The sequence below is a fragment of the Falco punctatus genome (assembly GCF_963210335.1).
Source record: "Falco punctatus genome assembly, chromosome: 3".
In the NCBI taxonomy this organism is placed as follows: domain Eukaryota; kingdom Metazoa; phylum Chordata; class Aves; order Falconiformes; family Falconidae; genus Falco; species Falco punctatus.
In genome coordinates this window covers 62,983,971-62,998,975 of record NC_137582.1, presented here as the reverse complement: position 1 = coordinate 62,998,975, position 15,005 = coordinate 62,983,971, and the positions used below count along the sequence as shown (strand labels likewise).

The 15,005-nt window shown below is 42.1% G+C and overlaps 1 protein-coding gene across 1 annotated transcript in view; it reads right to left on the bottom strand.

Annotated features, from left to right (window-relative positions):
- The window catches only part of LDLRAD4 (low density lipoprotein receptor class A domain containing 4), a 212,670-nt gene that overhangs the window by 182,190 nt on the left and 15,475 nt on the right, over window positions 1-15,005 (bottom strand). Inside the window, exon 2 of the mRNA XM_080378125.1 lies at window positions 7,629-8,087. Coding sequence (XP_080234251.1) covers window positions 7,629-7,668 — 40 coding nt within the window. The 5' untranslated portion in view covers window positions 7,669-8,087. The remainder of the gene's footprint in view (window positions 1-7,628; window positions 8,088-15,005) is intronic.

Sequence of the window (15,005 nt, the reverse complement as noted above, 5' to 3'; positions counted from 1 at the left end):
GAACGTAACATTTTTAGATAGCAAAATCATAGGGACTACAGTTATATCTTCTTCCGCGTATTTTTGCTGAGAATACTATCTGTACTCCAAAAATTGCACACTAAATAAAATATCTAAGGGAATACAATGGAATGTGATCTGTTACTATCTGTGTGCTGAGTAAGGGGCATTGCAAAAAGCAATCTGTTTCTCCCAAGAACTAAGAGGCAATAAGAGTTGTCCATGAGTGACACAGTAACCTTGAAAATTTTTAAAATAAGAATGCATTTGTTAAGAAGACTTCAGAGATTTTAGGAAGGCCAGACCAGCTTCGAGAGGCAGATGAAAATAAAACAAACAGAGGGGGATGAAAATGTTCTGCTACATATTCAAGTTGTATTTTTTAAATTAGATGTTTATCTGTAATTGAAAATCATGCAAATAATGACAGCAGCAATGTGGGAGACCTGTGTTAATGTATAAGTGATTTTTCAACTGCTTTTAATATTAATTATATTATATAGTTATTAGAAGACATTTCAAACCTGTTTTGCTGTTTTACATTGAGCCTCAATTATAATTCCAAGGAAGAAGGCTACCTTCAGCTGCAGATACACCAGTTATATATTTGGTGCTAAGTAAATTGCTCATGGTTTTATTCATAACAAAGAAAACAAACTCAAAGGGTAGTTGCTTTGGCTTTGTCCTATTTTTTATTATTCTTAACAGTTACCTTTAAATATGTTCACTGTCTAAGAGTGGTAAAGGCTTTTCTTAAAATACTTGCATACTGTGAAACAGAAGAATGGATGCAGTATTTCTGTAACACTAAAATATTTCTATACAAGTTGCCCAGACACAGAAACAAATGTCACACACCCCAAAAATAAGATGTTTAAAGAAGGCCAGGGTAGAAGGAATGCAGCAGAGCAACACTCCAGCAAAAAGAGAGTTAAGACTTTAAACACCCAAGACTCTAAAGCTGTCCTTTGTCAATTATTCCAAGAGCTCCAAAGAATCTACTTAAACACAGAGAAGACAGAGTAGTGCAGGTGGGTTACTAACTTTGAAAATGTACATTTATTGTCCAGGGAACCAGCAGTAATAGAATCACAGAAAAGTAAGGCTGGAAGTGCTCTCATGAAGTCCGTTCCCCTGCCCCAGGGCAAGATCAACTATACATAAACCATTCCTGACAGGTATTTGTCCAACTTGTTCTTAAAAACCTTCAGTGATGGGGACTTCGCAACCTCCCTAGGCAATCGGCTGTAGTTCTTAACTATCCTTACCATTAGAAAGATTTTCCTAATGTCTAACCTCAATCTCTCCACCACAGTAAACTTGTCTGTTACTTCATGCTCTATCCCCAGCAGAACTGGGAAAGAGTTTCTACTACCTTCCTCTTTACATGAAATTTCCATATACTTTTAAATGGTTATCACATCTTCCCTCACTCTTCCATTGCCTAAATGAATAATGGCCAACTGGGTCATACGCAATCTGCTGGAGCAATTTACCTGGTCTCCCATGTAATCCCCTCAAGGAGCCTCCCTATTCTGGAACTACCACCCCCATGCCAGACACGTCTCCACCCAAAACGCCAGCAGTTAAGCAAAACAAGATGTGGGGAGAGAAGCCAAACTGAGAAGCAGGCTCCCAGATCGCCTTTCTGTAAAGAAAGGTCCCACACAAACCAGCAGAAGTCATCGTGGAAGAGATGTTAGGTGGGGAAACGTACTCACCCCAGAGGGGGGCAGACAAAGAGAGGAAGGGTTGAGTCTAGAGAAGAGGCTTTTCAACAACCTGGAATTAGGTTGGTCTGGAAGTGGAAGGGGTCTGGAAACAAAAGAAGGTGAAGGAAAGCAGTGAAAATCAGGAAGATCAACAGAAAGGTAGGAAAACTGGGAGAGAAGTGAGACCATATGTACACATGGGGAGGGATGGAGGAGCCTCAGCACAGAGAGAGGGCGTTTAGGCACTGATGGGGGAAGAGGGGAGAGTGGTTGGGAAAGCATGAAACACAGCAGAAGAAATGCAGCAAAAGTTCTGAGTGCCAGGGGGGTACAGAGCAGAGCTGGGGGAACTGGAGAAGCTCTACCAAGCTGTGTTTCTGTGGGCACGAGGATCTCCTAACAGATGCGTTCAGTCTCTCTGCTAAAGCAGGGCCTGGGCGAATATCAGCCAAGCTGAGGAGTTGCTCCTTGGGAGTAACTTGGGCTCTCTGGATATGGCCCAAGGTCAAGCTTCAGTGACAATGACCTTGAGATGCAAGGCTGCAAGGGATTATGGAACGATTTGAGGGTGCCATCACTTCCCCAGGGAAAGGTGTGAGGGAGTAGATATGAAGCTATGACAGAATGGGATCAGAAGGTGACAGGAAAAGTCATTGCCAGACTGAAGGGCAGGGGGCCCCTGCACAGAGCAACCTCTTACTATTTATTCTGGTTTCCATAGTGCCAGAGCTAATAATCCCACCAGCAGTGCTGAGGGTCAGATGGCAGGAATGCCTCCGAGTCAGCCCAGGTCTGACAGAGCTTGTGCTGCGATGGAGCTAATAAAATCCTGATGGACCTAAACTGACCTTGCAAGGTCAGGAGGCTTCATACACTGGTTCCTAATCCATCCCACAGTATTCCCCTTATACTCTGGTCATCCTGGATGGCCCGGTGCCACACACTCCCCAACAATGGAGTACAGATTCACACTGTTCTCCTAAACCAGCACTCCAAACACACTGGTGAAGAAAGCTAATGTAAAAAATAGACCCTGGCTGTCCAGGATCCCCACCACTGTTACCCTAGCACTGGCACAGCACTGAGAGCAGCCAAGGCAGAAAGTGCAGTACTTCATGGCAGCTAAGAAGCGTGCAAGAGAGGTGGTCCTTCTGACCATCACACCAGTATCATGGCCACATCTTGCCATGTAGCTCAGCGCATCTGGCACATGCCCTGGCACAAATCCCCACTGCTTTGTGGGAACCTAGGAAAATCATCTTCAGAAAGTTCGAGAGTTACTGCTCTAGTCTGAAAAAGACTTTTTTCAGTTGTCAAGGGTCATGTTGTCTAGACCTCTGGCCTTTCTCCTTTTGCTTTTCTCTGGATGCTTCCAATAGGCCTGAAGAGCACTGCTCAGAGCAGGCGTAGTCCACCAGCCACACAAATGCTAAGTAGAGTGGAAAAAACATTTTGCATGTCTTACATGCAGACTCCTGTCCATATATTCTAGCATAACATTTATGGCATAGTATTGTTGTTTCATAGCCATTTTCTGAACTCTTGCAACTGCCCATCTGTTTTCTGCAGACCTGCTGCCTCACCAGTTATTCTACATTTTGATTTGCACAGCTGATTATTCCTGCCCAACCACGATTTAGAAGTTGTCCTTGATGAACTGCATCGTATTTATTTTAGATCAGTTCTCCATTATACCACATTAATTTTGAATTCTAATCCTGTGCTTAAGAGGTTTACATCCTCTCCCTGGTCGGTGTCATCTGGAAATTTTGCATGCAGATTCTATCACCTAAATCATTAATTAAAATATTTAATATTTTCAGGCAATCCAGGACAGAATCCCACTTGACATATCCTTCTAGTTTGACTATGAATCACTGGTAATTATTCCAAGAACAGCTTTCCAGCCAACTGTGCACCCACCTTGTAGCCCATATTGCCACCTTGTTTATGAAAGGGTGAAAAGCCTTTAACAGTATATCAAGATATACTATGTCTCTGCTTACAGGGAAATTAGGCTTGTCTGACAAGGTACCTTCTGGAAAAAAACATGCAAATTCATTTATCATATTATTATCTACTAGCTATTCTTTTTTTAAAAAAAAAGATCAGTTGATTATTTGATTCAAACTTTTTTCCTCTAAGAATTTAAGATAAGCTATCTCCTCCAAAGGGGAAAAAGAATGACCCAGGAAATTTTACATGTAGGTCCAGTGTTTGCTCTTTCACAGCTTGTTTGAACCTAGACTGTCCTCCAAATGCTCTCCAGTGTAACCACTAATTGTTCAGACATTGCTTCAGCTATTTCACCCTGTTGCAGAGACAATTCAATAAGCTCCCGCTTGTTCTAAAATACCTATTATCTCATTACTTTACCATCAGTTCTGTTCCTGCACTAGTTGGAATACTTACCTTTCTCAAGGTAGCAGTCCTTTGCTTGCCACCTGATTACAAGTCACCCTTTTGGGCAAAGCATGATGCAAAACATTATCATTAAATACTTGGTCCTCTCTGCAGCACCACATCATGAGTTTTGTCATTCCCTCTCAACTAGCAGTCCAGAAACTCAGCTCTCCTTTTATTACTGCTGAGAAGACAGCATGATTCCCTGTTTACCATGTCCTTTAATAGCTGTTCTATGTTTTGCGCCTTGGCCTACCCCATTTGGCCCTTGGATTCTTCTAATGTTCTTTTATACTCATCTCCAGTAAAGTATCTACCTTCCACTTTCTGTATGAGTTTTTAGATCATGCAGTTTTGTCTCTTCTTACACTTTTTCATTGGGACACCTTCTATTTGTGCTTTTATTATTCTTTACTGTGACTGGAAAAGAAAAAGTTAGTTCCTTTAGAAATTGCCAGTCTTTCTGAATTTCTTAGGTTTGTTTCCCAAGAAATGTTACCTATCACTTCTATGAGCTGCAATCTACTTGCTTGCATACTATTGCTTTTATTCTCATGTTCACTCTTCTCTTCTTCTGAAAAATGATAGGCTCACTCTTTCATGATTGCTGTACTCAAATTGCCTTTTACTATCATAGGCTCAGCCATCTCTTTCCTAATCAAGCCTAGGAGTACTTCCCTTCCATTGCCTTTTCTATATTCGGTAATCCTGAACCTATTATACTTACATGATCTACTGAGATTAGTATTTAGCCCGTAAAGTGAAAAAGCTCTAACCATAAGCTATGTTTTGGTAATACATAATGAAGTGATTGGATGAGCCCATCTCTTGGAACAAGAGCCATCTGCAAAAAAGGGCAGCTTTGGCATCTGTGCCAGTAAAATGAGCATGCAGACAGGATCATGGTATCTCCTAGCCTTAACTGTAAGCCTTTCTAGGTCACAGCAATTAGCAAGGTGGAAAGGAGGTTTATGAAATACTCCAAAGGTGGCTACACAGAGGCATCACCCTCACAAGCTTCTTTTGCCAGCACTCTGTTCAGTTGTAAATTGAAATGATTACTCTGATTGTTGCAATAGCTGCAGTCACTTAGCATGCCTAGATTCAGTGTTGACACTGCACAGGTTTCAGGTATCAAAGCTTTTTCTGTACAAATTAACTCCCTTCTGCATGTGGTCACGCCCCCTCTGCTGCTAGCAGCTACTGTTTTCTCCTACAGCTCAACTGGCATTCCAATAAAACAGAAGGAGCAGTATAGCCAGGATCAGAGGAGCAAACACATGCACGTGCCATTACACTTTAATTGCAACTCTTAAATTAGCATAACAGTCCTACCAATTTTTCTAAGAAATACATACCTACCCACCTTTTACTGCTGAATGCATTATATAAATCTAACAAGGAACAAGAAAGATCTCCAAAAAGCAAATGCAGATATCAATTTGATACAAATTAGAAGAAACAGAAGTCCTTGCCTTCTCTTCATATAAAGCAATGAGATTTCAACCTGTTTCCCCTACAAGTCTCCTGCCTGTTCCCTTTACAAATCTCCTGAATATATGGTGCAACCTAACATTTAATAATTCTTTAGTACAGCTACCAAGATTTGAAAATGTTTATTAACATGTTTACCTGAGGGCAACACCAAAAGAATGTAAGAATTCTTTACAAGAGACAAAGCAACCTTCATGCTGTTAAAGTCTCCAGAATAGGTCTGAATCTGCTGGGTTGCCACCACAATCTGAATGTTGTCCTGGGCCTCCAGGGACCCCAGTTTCATCTCCCTGAATTTTATGCAGCACTGTTTGCCAGGTCCCTTCCACCCAGCAGCAGCCACGAGGTTACAGCTTTCTGACATTCCGCTGCCCCAGCACCCTCACCACAGTGCCAACAACACCTACCTTCTGGGACGTAAGTGATAGGCGACGAGCGTAAAGCTGGAAAGAAAAGAATATTGCAAGGGTGCTAAAAGTAATAAGGTTTTCAGCAAAGGAGAGAGCCAAGAAGGCTGGTAAGGAAGAGAACAGATATCTACAGAGTAGGAATTCTCGTGGAGAGCAAAGGAGAGGCAAAAACTTCCTGGGAATGAGCTGAGGGCTGGCAGAGAGCAGGGAGGAGGAAGATGCACAAACAGGACAAGAACGGCAGCAGGGAGCTGTAGGAGCATGCTGCCGGCCAGGCAGAGGAAGGAGGGCCCTGCGGTGGTCCCAGACTTCACATCTCCCATCAGCACTGGAGCAGAGGTGGAGAAAAGCTTCCCATTTCCTCTCCCTTCAAGACCTGTCTCATTGACATGCATGGAAACCATATTGTAAATCAAAGCAATACGAGGTGAGGCATAGAGTTCAGAACTCCACTACCGCTCCAAACCAACACGCTGGTGCAGACAGGCGGACACAGAGCTGCTGCCCCACTGCAGCCAGAAGGGTGGGACCGGGCTCTGAGGGTGGATCTGCTTTGGGAAGGGACAAAGTGGGAGTCTGCCCACAGGGAGACTAACGGTTGTGCTGTTCCTTTCCTGGGAGGAGCTCCTCAAACAGCAAGCAGCCCAGGGTAAAGCAGCCCGAGACACAAAATGATCTTCCCATACATATAACCCACAATCCAGCAAACTTACTCGGAAGGTACACATTTTAAATTGGAAGCATAAACGTCCTGGACATCACTAACTTTCACTCTGGTACTAATCCATTAGCTAGACCTACTAAAGCAAGAGAAATACCCAACTGATTTTCTACTCATTTCACGCAGGGTCTCAGCTGGCTGCCAGACGTGGAAAGAAAGCAGCAGGATCTTCTGATCCCCATTTCCTTCTCCCACCTCTCAAATCAGAAACCAGAAAGCAATGAATGAACTCCAGTGGACTTTACGCTAGAGGGAGCTTTCCTTAGAGAGACACACCACCTTGGCGTCCTCTTTCTCATTACATTATTTTCAAGGTATGTGCAGGGAAATACACTGCACTCAGGTGAAACGGTTACCCTTTAAACCCTCCAGTTTTACTAGTTCAGGCATCGCAGCATGCCAATGGTGCAGGGCAGGAGGGAGAAGGTACCTGGCGAGTTCTGCCCAGAGATGTGCTCTGGTTGATAACGCTCAACACTGACACGCTTCTGAGAAGCCTCCTGATATGAACTGCGTCCATCCTGCACCCGCACCAAGCTGCCATGCTTAACACAAGAGCAACTTCACAGACTACATTTTATACTGACCCAGGAGGCTACTCATTGTTAAGCTGTTAATCTATTAATGAGTACTTTAAGGAGGAAAGCTGAGATACACCTTTCCTAATGCTTGTGGCCATCCGTTTCTGAGGGCCTGAAACACAAGCAAACTGTGTTACTCACTGTTAATACAAGCGTTGAACTGTTCCTCAAGGGAACTGTTTTAAAATACTATTTAAACTGAAAGTACCATAAGGCACTAACGACAGTGAGGACCTGTTCAATTTATTTTCTGAACTCCAGTAAACTGCCCCAAAATGATGAGCCGCACTAGAACATAATTCCTTACCTGTGAAAGCATTCGTGGCCTGAAAACCAGCTTCCTGCATACTGCTCTCCCAGCGAAGCTTGAGATTCCCGTCTTAACCTGTCCTTACTGGAGACAACTGCTGAGCTTGGAGCTGTCAAGTCACTTCCATCTTAGCTCGTCAGAGTCCATTTCTCTTTCCATTCCCGTATTGGGCACCATCCTGTTCCCACCTGATCCCAGGTCTTTCAATCTGTAGGCAGAGGGGATCTGCACTCAACCTAAGCAGGAAGCGTTGGACAGTCCCATTAACCAGCCAGCCAGAGGATTTGGGCCATGATGAATGTGGAAATGAAGCAAATCGCCTGCCAAGACTTTATTTCCCTTTTACAATTAAGTTCTAATCCTCTGTTCATCCAGCACCATTTTTTCAGGTCTTGGCCAATGGTGATGTTTAATTGTCTCTCCTCTCTTGTGTTCCTCTCTCCTCAGGCACGCTCACTGAGAAATTAAAAAAGAAGAGATTATGTATCCTGACGACCTGTAGCAACACTAAAATTAACAGACTCCAGGGAACAAAAACCCAACACACATTATCAGGGATTGATTGTACACATTAAAGGAGATCTTCAGAAGGCAAATACTGCGATTTTGCTGAGATGCAAAGTGTGACCACACAGCTCTTTGAAGTGCAAAGAGGAACAGTGCTGAGGGTGTCATATGCATCTCTGAGAACATGATATGATTTACATTTCAAAAGCCATATTTAGCAGAGATGGGGGCAGCAATACAATAACAAAATTGCAGTTAAAAGGGAAAAGGAAAAATACTCAAGGCTCTCAAGTCTAGTCTATTCAAAACCACAGTGAGATTATCAGCATTTCATATAGCTGCTTCCCTTCTTTTCTGGAGCAGTAAAAGAGCGCGCTTGTCTGCCAACACTATGTATGCCATTCTAACAGTCTTCTGCGGTTAAAAAGCTTTGTATGTCTTGCTGTCGATTATCTCTTTAAAATCTCAATTGTAACACAGATGACGCAATTCGGATGTCTTCAAACATTCCGTAAGGTTAAAAACACCCACAGGCTACACAAGAGAAAGGAGGTAACATTTTTCTTGATACTACTACTTCTGCATAGCATGGGTATCTGCAGCTCAATGAAAACTAGAGCTGTTGCACACCCAGCTTTTAAAAACCAGGATACATTTACTTTTATGGGGTGAAGATGAACAGCAGACAGGCACATGTTTAGGGAGAAGATTATTTTAGAAAACAAGGAAGAAAAGAGGACTTGGAGGAGAACCCGCTCACTCCCCAGCCATCCTGTCCCTTCACGTAACAACGCTTGGCTCACTATCTCTATCAGTGACACAGGCAGCTTGAAACTACATCCGTGATTATCTTACGATCTACTAATGGATTTCAGCTGGGTCTAGCCAGGGCCTGCAGTATTGGATGGAACTAAGGTCAACCTTCTACAGCAGTCCACATCAGAGGGTGCCAGTGTCACTGTCAGTCCCAGCACCTGCTGTCTCCTGAACAGTGCAAGTCCAGGCTCAGCAGGCAGGTGTGAATATCCCACCAGCTGTCCCCCAGCCTCACCTCACACTTCATCTTGACCTGCAAGATCGAGAGACTACCTTATACCCTGAAGCGTAAGGCTGAATATCCCTGATGGTCCAAAACTGCAGAGAAGATTCTCATGCTCCTTGGGGAACTTTCTGCTCTGCAGGCAGCGCGAGTGCACAGCCAGCCAGCCCTTCGGGGCTTCATTAGGGCCCTTTCCTGGGCGACAAAATGGGTCTCTGCTCAAGTGTGTCACTGAAACCAAGTGAGCCTGACACCTAATGAATGTTGGTTTTCCTCAGAACACACTGAATGAAAGCTAGCTGCTAACAAAGATAAATTTTCTATCTTAATGATGTTACTGCTTTTTTTGCCAATTTTATGACACTAGTATTACTGAAGAACACACATTTTTGTCTCAAAATACAGCAGAGGACTGACTCATTACTCACTTGTATTCAAATCTAGTAATTTTAACTCAAATCAAATAAGGTTACAGAACAGATTTTACAATGTTCCCACCATTTCTTACCCAAACATCTCAACTTAATAGAGGAGAAAGTAAAAATTAAGGAAAAAAACAAAGGCACTAACAAAAAGAACACCCTTACATGTAGCTCCTTCTATGAGAAAAAGCTGCATAAACATTTTTTAGAATAGTGTTTAAAATGGCATTATTCCTGAATGTCAGGTCCTCAAGATGTTTTTTCAGCCCTTCAAAGTGCTCTATACAACTAATATCCATTTCATATGAGATTATTTTATTCCAAAATAAATACAACTGATCAAGTATAATACACATACACCACAGCATGTATTTCTCTTGGCTCTTAACATTGTGCTATCTATTCTATAATGACTACAGATGGATGCTGCACTCATTTCCCAAGCTTTTTCTCTAGAGGCCTGAGTTTCTTCTATATTTATAAGAGCAGGTCCATATTCGCATTCACATTTTCAGCCTTATAACTTTTGATTTTGATTTATAAATCTACAATTTTGATCCCTTCTATTTTCAACATTTAAGTTTCTCTCCCCATCCTACAGATGCTCAAGAGATGTGCACTATTACCTTCGCATCCAGGGAAATTCTCTTACTGTTACATCTTTGTATTAGGTATAATACAATTCTGATTCTTAAAAGAATAAAATACTTTCACTTTCTTGAAAATTAACTTTTCATTAAAAGGACTATTTTCCACATTTCTGCTAAACTAGTTAAGAACCCAACAGTGCTGAAGAAACTCTGACACAGGCACTTTCAGCAACCACTGCTTCTTCAGACAGAAAGATGTAATTTGAACAACATAACAGACATTGAAACACAGAGTTTATTCAAAGCTTAAAATTTAAATGGTAGTGCCCTGCATCAGGTTTAAGTCCTCTCTTAAGGACGCAAGGGAAAGAAGATACTGGTATCTCTCGATTGCCCTAAGTGAGCAGTATCTGTCACTGCAAAAGTACTTTCCTCCCTTGACAGATAATGAACTCAGAGGTGGCTAGCAGGACACACTAAGGAAAAGCAGCAGGCTGCTGGGGCAGGACAGTGCGGTGCTCAGTGCTTGCTGGGTCTCCTCGCAGCTCATAACCAAGTTCAGTACTTATAAAATGCTTCACAAGTACAGCTAAGCAGGCTGTTTAACGGGTATTTTCAACAAGCAGACCTTCCATTAGTCCCATGTGCACAATAGTTCCAGGTCTCTCAGATTTTGAATGCATCCAGGTGAAGATGACAAAGCAGCCCAGACGACACTACAGCACATCAGGAAAATGGCAAATTCAATTTTTAACAGCACACAGAGCTATGAACTTTCTATTGTACTTTAGGTTATTCGGAAATCTTCCATTAAAGCTGAACTGATACTTAAAGAGGAAGTTTGTGTTTGTTTCCTAACAGACTGGCATGTTTTGCATGCACAGAATGGGTCAGGACCTCTACTGACACATTTAGGTGTGCCTCAGCCAACTCCGGTGAAGCTATGCATTTATTCTTTTATACCAGTGTGGTGCAGAAATGTAAAACCAACCTGCTTAAAGGATTGAAAAGTGAAAATACATACCTGAAAATGAGTGTGGAAAGCAAACAACACTGATAAAACTACAATAAAGTGTGATCTTTGATGCAACTATTGAATTTTTCACAACCTGCAGAGACCCTGGTGGGAACGTGTTCCATTATACTGATCAGATGGCAAAGAGAAAATGTAGACTAGAAAGACTAGAGCTTCTCTCTTTGCTCCATCTGTTACCTCCTTTCCAATTGCAACAGGAATTCCACTTCTGCTTTCATCCATACACTGCAGTGTTATATGAATCTTAGAAGGAAACTAAAGCAAAACATTGTGTTTTATAAATACGTAGCTGTGCTATAAAGATTTTCAGCTGCCATGCACTTCCATGATTGAATACCTAGAGAAAAATAAAATCAGTTTGTTTTCATCCTCTCCACTTGCCTCAGATTTGGTCCTGGGAAAGACACCACCATCTGAACCTCACACAAACTGGAAACAGAAAATATTTTGACAATTTAACACCTTATTGGAGTTCCATATTCTCATGGTATATTTAGCTAGTCAACCTGCTCTTCCTCTTTTCTAAACATTTGAAGACACATATTAAAGAGCCACTGTAAAAAAGTATCTGAGAGAGAAAAATAGCCATTGAGTGTCATTAAATCCTGCAATAACATTTACACTTTGCCAGATATTGTGCAGCCATCAGTCAGGACCAAGCCTGGTGGAACTTGCACTGAAAGAAGTGAAACACTGCTTTTTCCAAGACTGGTATCTCTGCAATGTCTTGAAAAACTCAAAAGCACTGGCTGACATGTAAAAGCTGCAACCCGGAGTTTTTGTTTGGGTTTTTTATTCCCCATTTCCTTTCACTAGATACAGTCTGTTTCTCTGGCCATGTGCTGTTGCTCCCACAGAGGCATTAAGAACTCACAGGATGTGTTGTCAGAAGAGCTACAGCCATGGGAAGCATTTCCTGTGATAGCCCTTGGCACAAGGCATCCTAAAGAACAGCATTTCACTAAGGTGTTCAACAGATTTCGCAACAGGAGTATCTGCAGAGTAAGCCCACACATCTACATTTTTTAGAAGGTTACTGAACAGTTTTGCAAGCTGTGGTTTAATTTAACTTAATCACGGGAGGACTCACTGCTTGAGTTTCCGGCTTTCAGGTGAGAGAAGGGAAGAGGGGAGAGCGCCTGGGCTAACCCACGCTGCTCTCGCGGTGGTCCCTGCAGAAGGCAGGTGCCAAACGGGGGCAGACCTCCTGTGGGAGCTCCGGCAGCCCCCGGCAACCCTTGGTGGCTAAAAGCAGAAGAAATGCTGGCCAAGCCGGCAGCGTGATTGCAGCTCAATGGGAGATTTTAAGCGTGTCTCCAAGTTCAAGGAAAAAACTAAGTTGTCCTGACTGAAGCCAGGACAAGTATTGAACTATCCATGTGCTTAAATAATTAACTGAAGTAAGGCCTAGACTTCCTATACATTAAGGCAGGACAGACTTGGGATATATATTTAAGAAGTTTTTGGCTGAAAAAGCACTTCCAACATTTTGTTTTTATTCTGAAGTTTGCTAAAGCAATTTAAAATGAAGCATATGTACACACATACAGCTCACCCCTCCATCTCCTTTTGGATTCACCAAGTTTTCCAGGCTTTGGCTTTCCTTCTCATAGACTTCTAAATTAGATATACTAATATCTACTAGTTATATCTACCCTTTTTTAGATGGTAAGGCCTGTGTTTTACTGCGTGATCCTCATTTATGTTATTTTCTTCTCTCTATACAAGATACCATTGCACCAGTGTTAAATGAATCCTGGGTTCCTGGGGAACAGTATGCTCCATAACTCAAAGACCACTTAAAAAACTCAAGGTGACTTTCACAGCAGACCCTACGCAAATCAAACAGAAACCCAGATGTTTAAAACGTTTATCTATTTGCATCTTCCTCACACACACATATACCTTCTTTTTTTTCACTTTCTATCTTCAGTATTTGTATAGGTCAGTTGTGATTTTTTAAACAGCTCCTCTATTTCACTTCCTTGGTGCATTTCAGTGACATATAAAATGAGTTTGTATGTTACATTATACATATTTATATTCCTACAGACACTTTCAGATACTCTTCAGCTTGTTTAGGAATAGTGCCCAAGCTTCTTTTTACTTCTTTTCTGTTACAGCACTCCCTGAATTGGGGCAAATGGAGGACAACCAAAGTGAGGTGTGGTCTTTTCCGCATTAGTTGAAGCAGGAAACAGGGCTCATGAAGAGGGCATATGGCCAAAAGCAAGCATCATTTTTTTCTAGCCTGTTAAAAAAATGTTCTATAAAGCAAAATATATCTTCAATGCCAATGCCAGCACACACTGCAAAACCCACTACAGATAAGGCCCAGTTTAAAAGAAAAATAATTAATGTTTTGGTACAGACATTTCTCCTCCTCCTCCTCCTCCTCCTGTTTATTTCTTTTCGGAGCAAAGCAACAAACTGAAGCAATGATACAAAAGTCGGTCTGTTTAGCAGCTTCATGCCAAGTGAATAGCCTCTGGTAATCAGATAGCAAGGAGTATTTCACTTGAAGAAATCTTACAAATAACTGATAACACAAAGGAGCATGCCACATTTCCTTCCATTTATCTTGTGAAGTGAAATAATTAATTTGGGTCCTCTCTTTTCTGTCTCTATGAAGAAACTAAAGAGCCAGACATTTTATCATAGCTGTGCTGACAGAATGCAGTAAAACCCCAGTGGAAAAATTTACTAACATCTCCATGACAAGCTATTGGATTGGGATGAGATAATTACTGGGAGAAATTGTACAAGCTGTGTTATGCAGGGCAAATGAAAAGATTGCATTGTTTATTTCTGGACCTTAATAAAACTATGATTACCAGAAGTTGTCAAGAGAAATCATTAATCATGCTGTTCTATGAACCTGACCACTCAGAGAAAAACCTGAGCTCTGAATTTTATTTGCCAAAATAACAAAAAGGTAGTAAAAGCAGAATCCAGTCTCAATTAATCTTTTTCCAAAGCAACACTGGGTCAGTATTTGAATTTGCAAAAGGCTGGTAAAAGCAAAAATTGCATTAAGCAGACTGGACATAAGATCACAAGTTTTTGACTGGTGCTCCCACGACTTGGTGTTCCCCCAGAATCCCAGGGGATTCTGCGTATCTCAAGACTGAGTATTCAACATCCACCTACACTCCAAAGGGCATTTAGCATCCCTGCACACCACTGGAAAAATTGTGGTTGTGAGTCATAGCTGCAGAACCTGACCACCCTGATAAGCAGCAGTAGGATAGTTACTGGTTTAACCAGGCAAGTTACTGGTTTAATTCTGCTGTGCCACGTAGGATGCATAAGCAAGGAGGAAACACCTTAGGAGAGCACAACATGGCCACACTGCCAATCTGCTGCCAAGACCATTATCAATGTGGAGCCTAAGCTTAAGATGAGAGACAGTTTTCTCTCCTCCTCCTCTCCCACAGCAACTCACTGCTGCTTCAACAAAATGTTTCTTCTGGCTTCCTTTCACCTCAATTTGAGAACCCGCCACACAGATGCAAACAATGTACGTTTTTTACAAGCTCTCCATTTTCCAAGTGTGCATCACACATTTCGTAGCTTTTCACCAGCCATAACAAGTTCCCAAGTTCTTTATCTAGGTTTTCAGGTGTAACAGGAGCACATGGTCATTTGCCATCTCCACTGACAGATCTCGCACAAAAGAAGCAACTGGGCAGTGCTCTTCTCCCGCAGCAGATGATAGTTATGTCAGCCATTCCCATCATCTAGGAAGTCCAGCGTTACCCTTCCTCTCTCCACTGACAG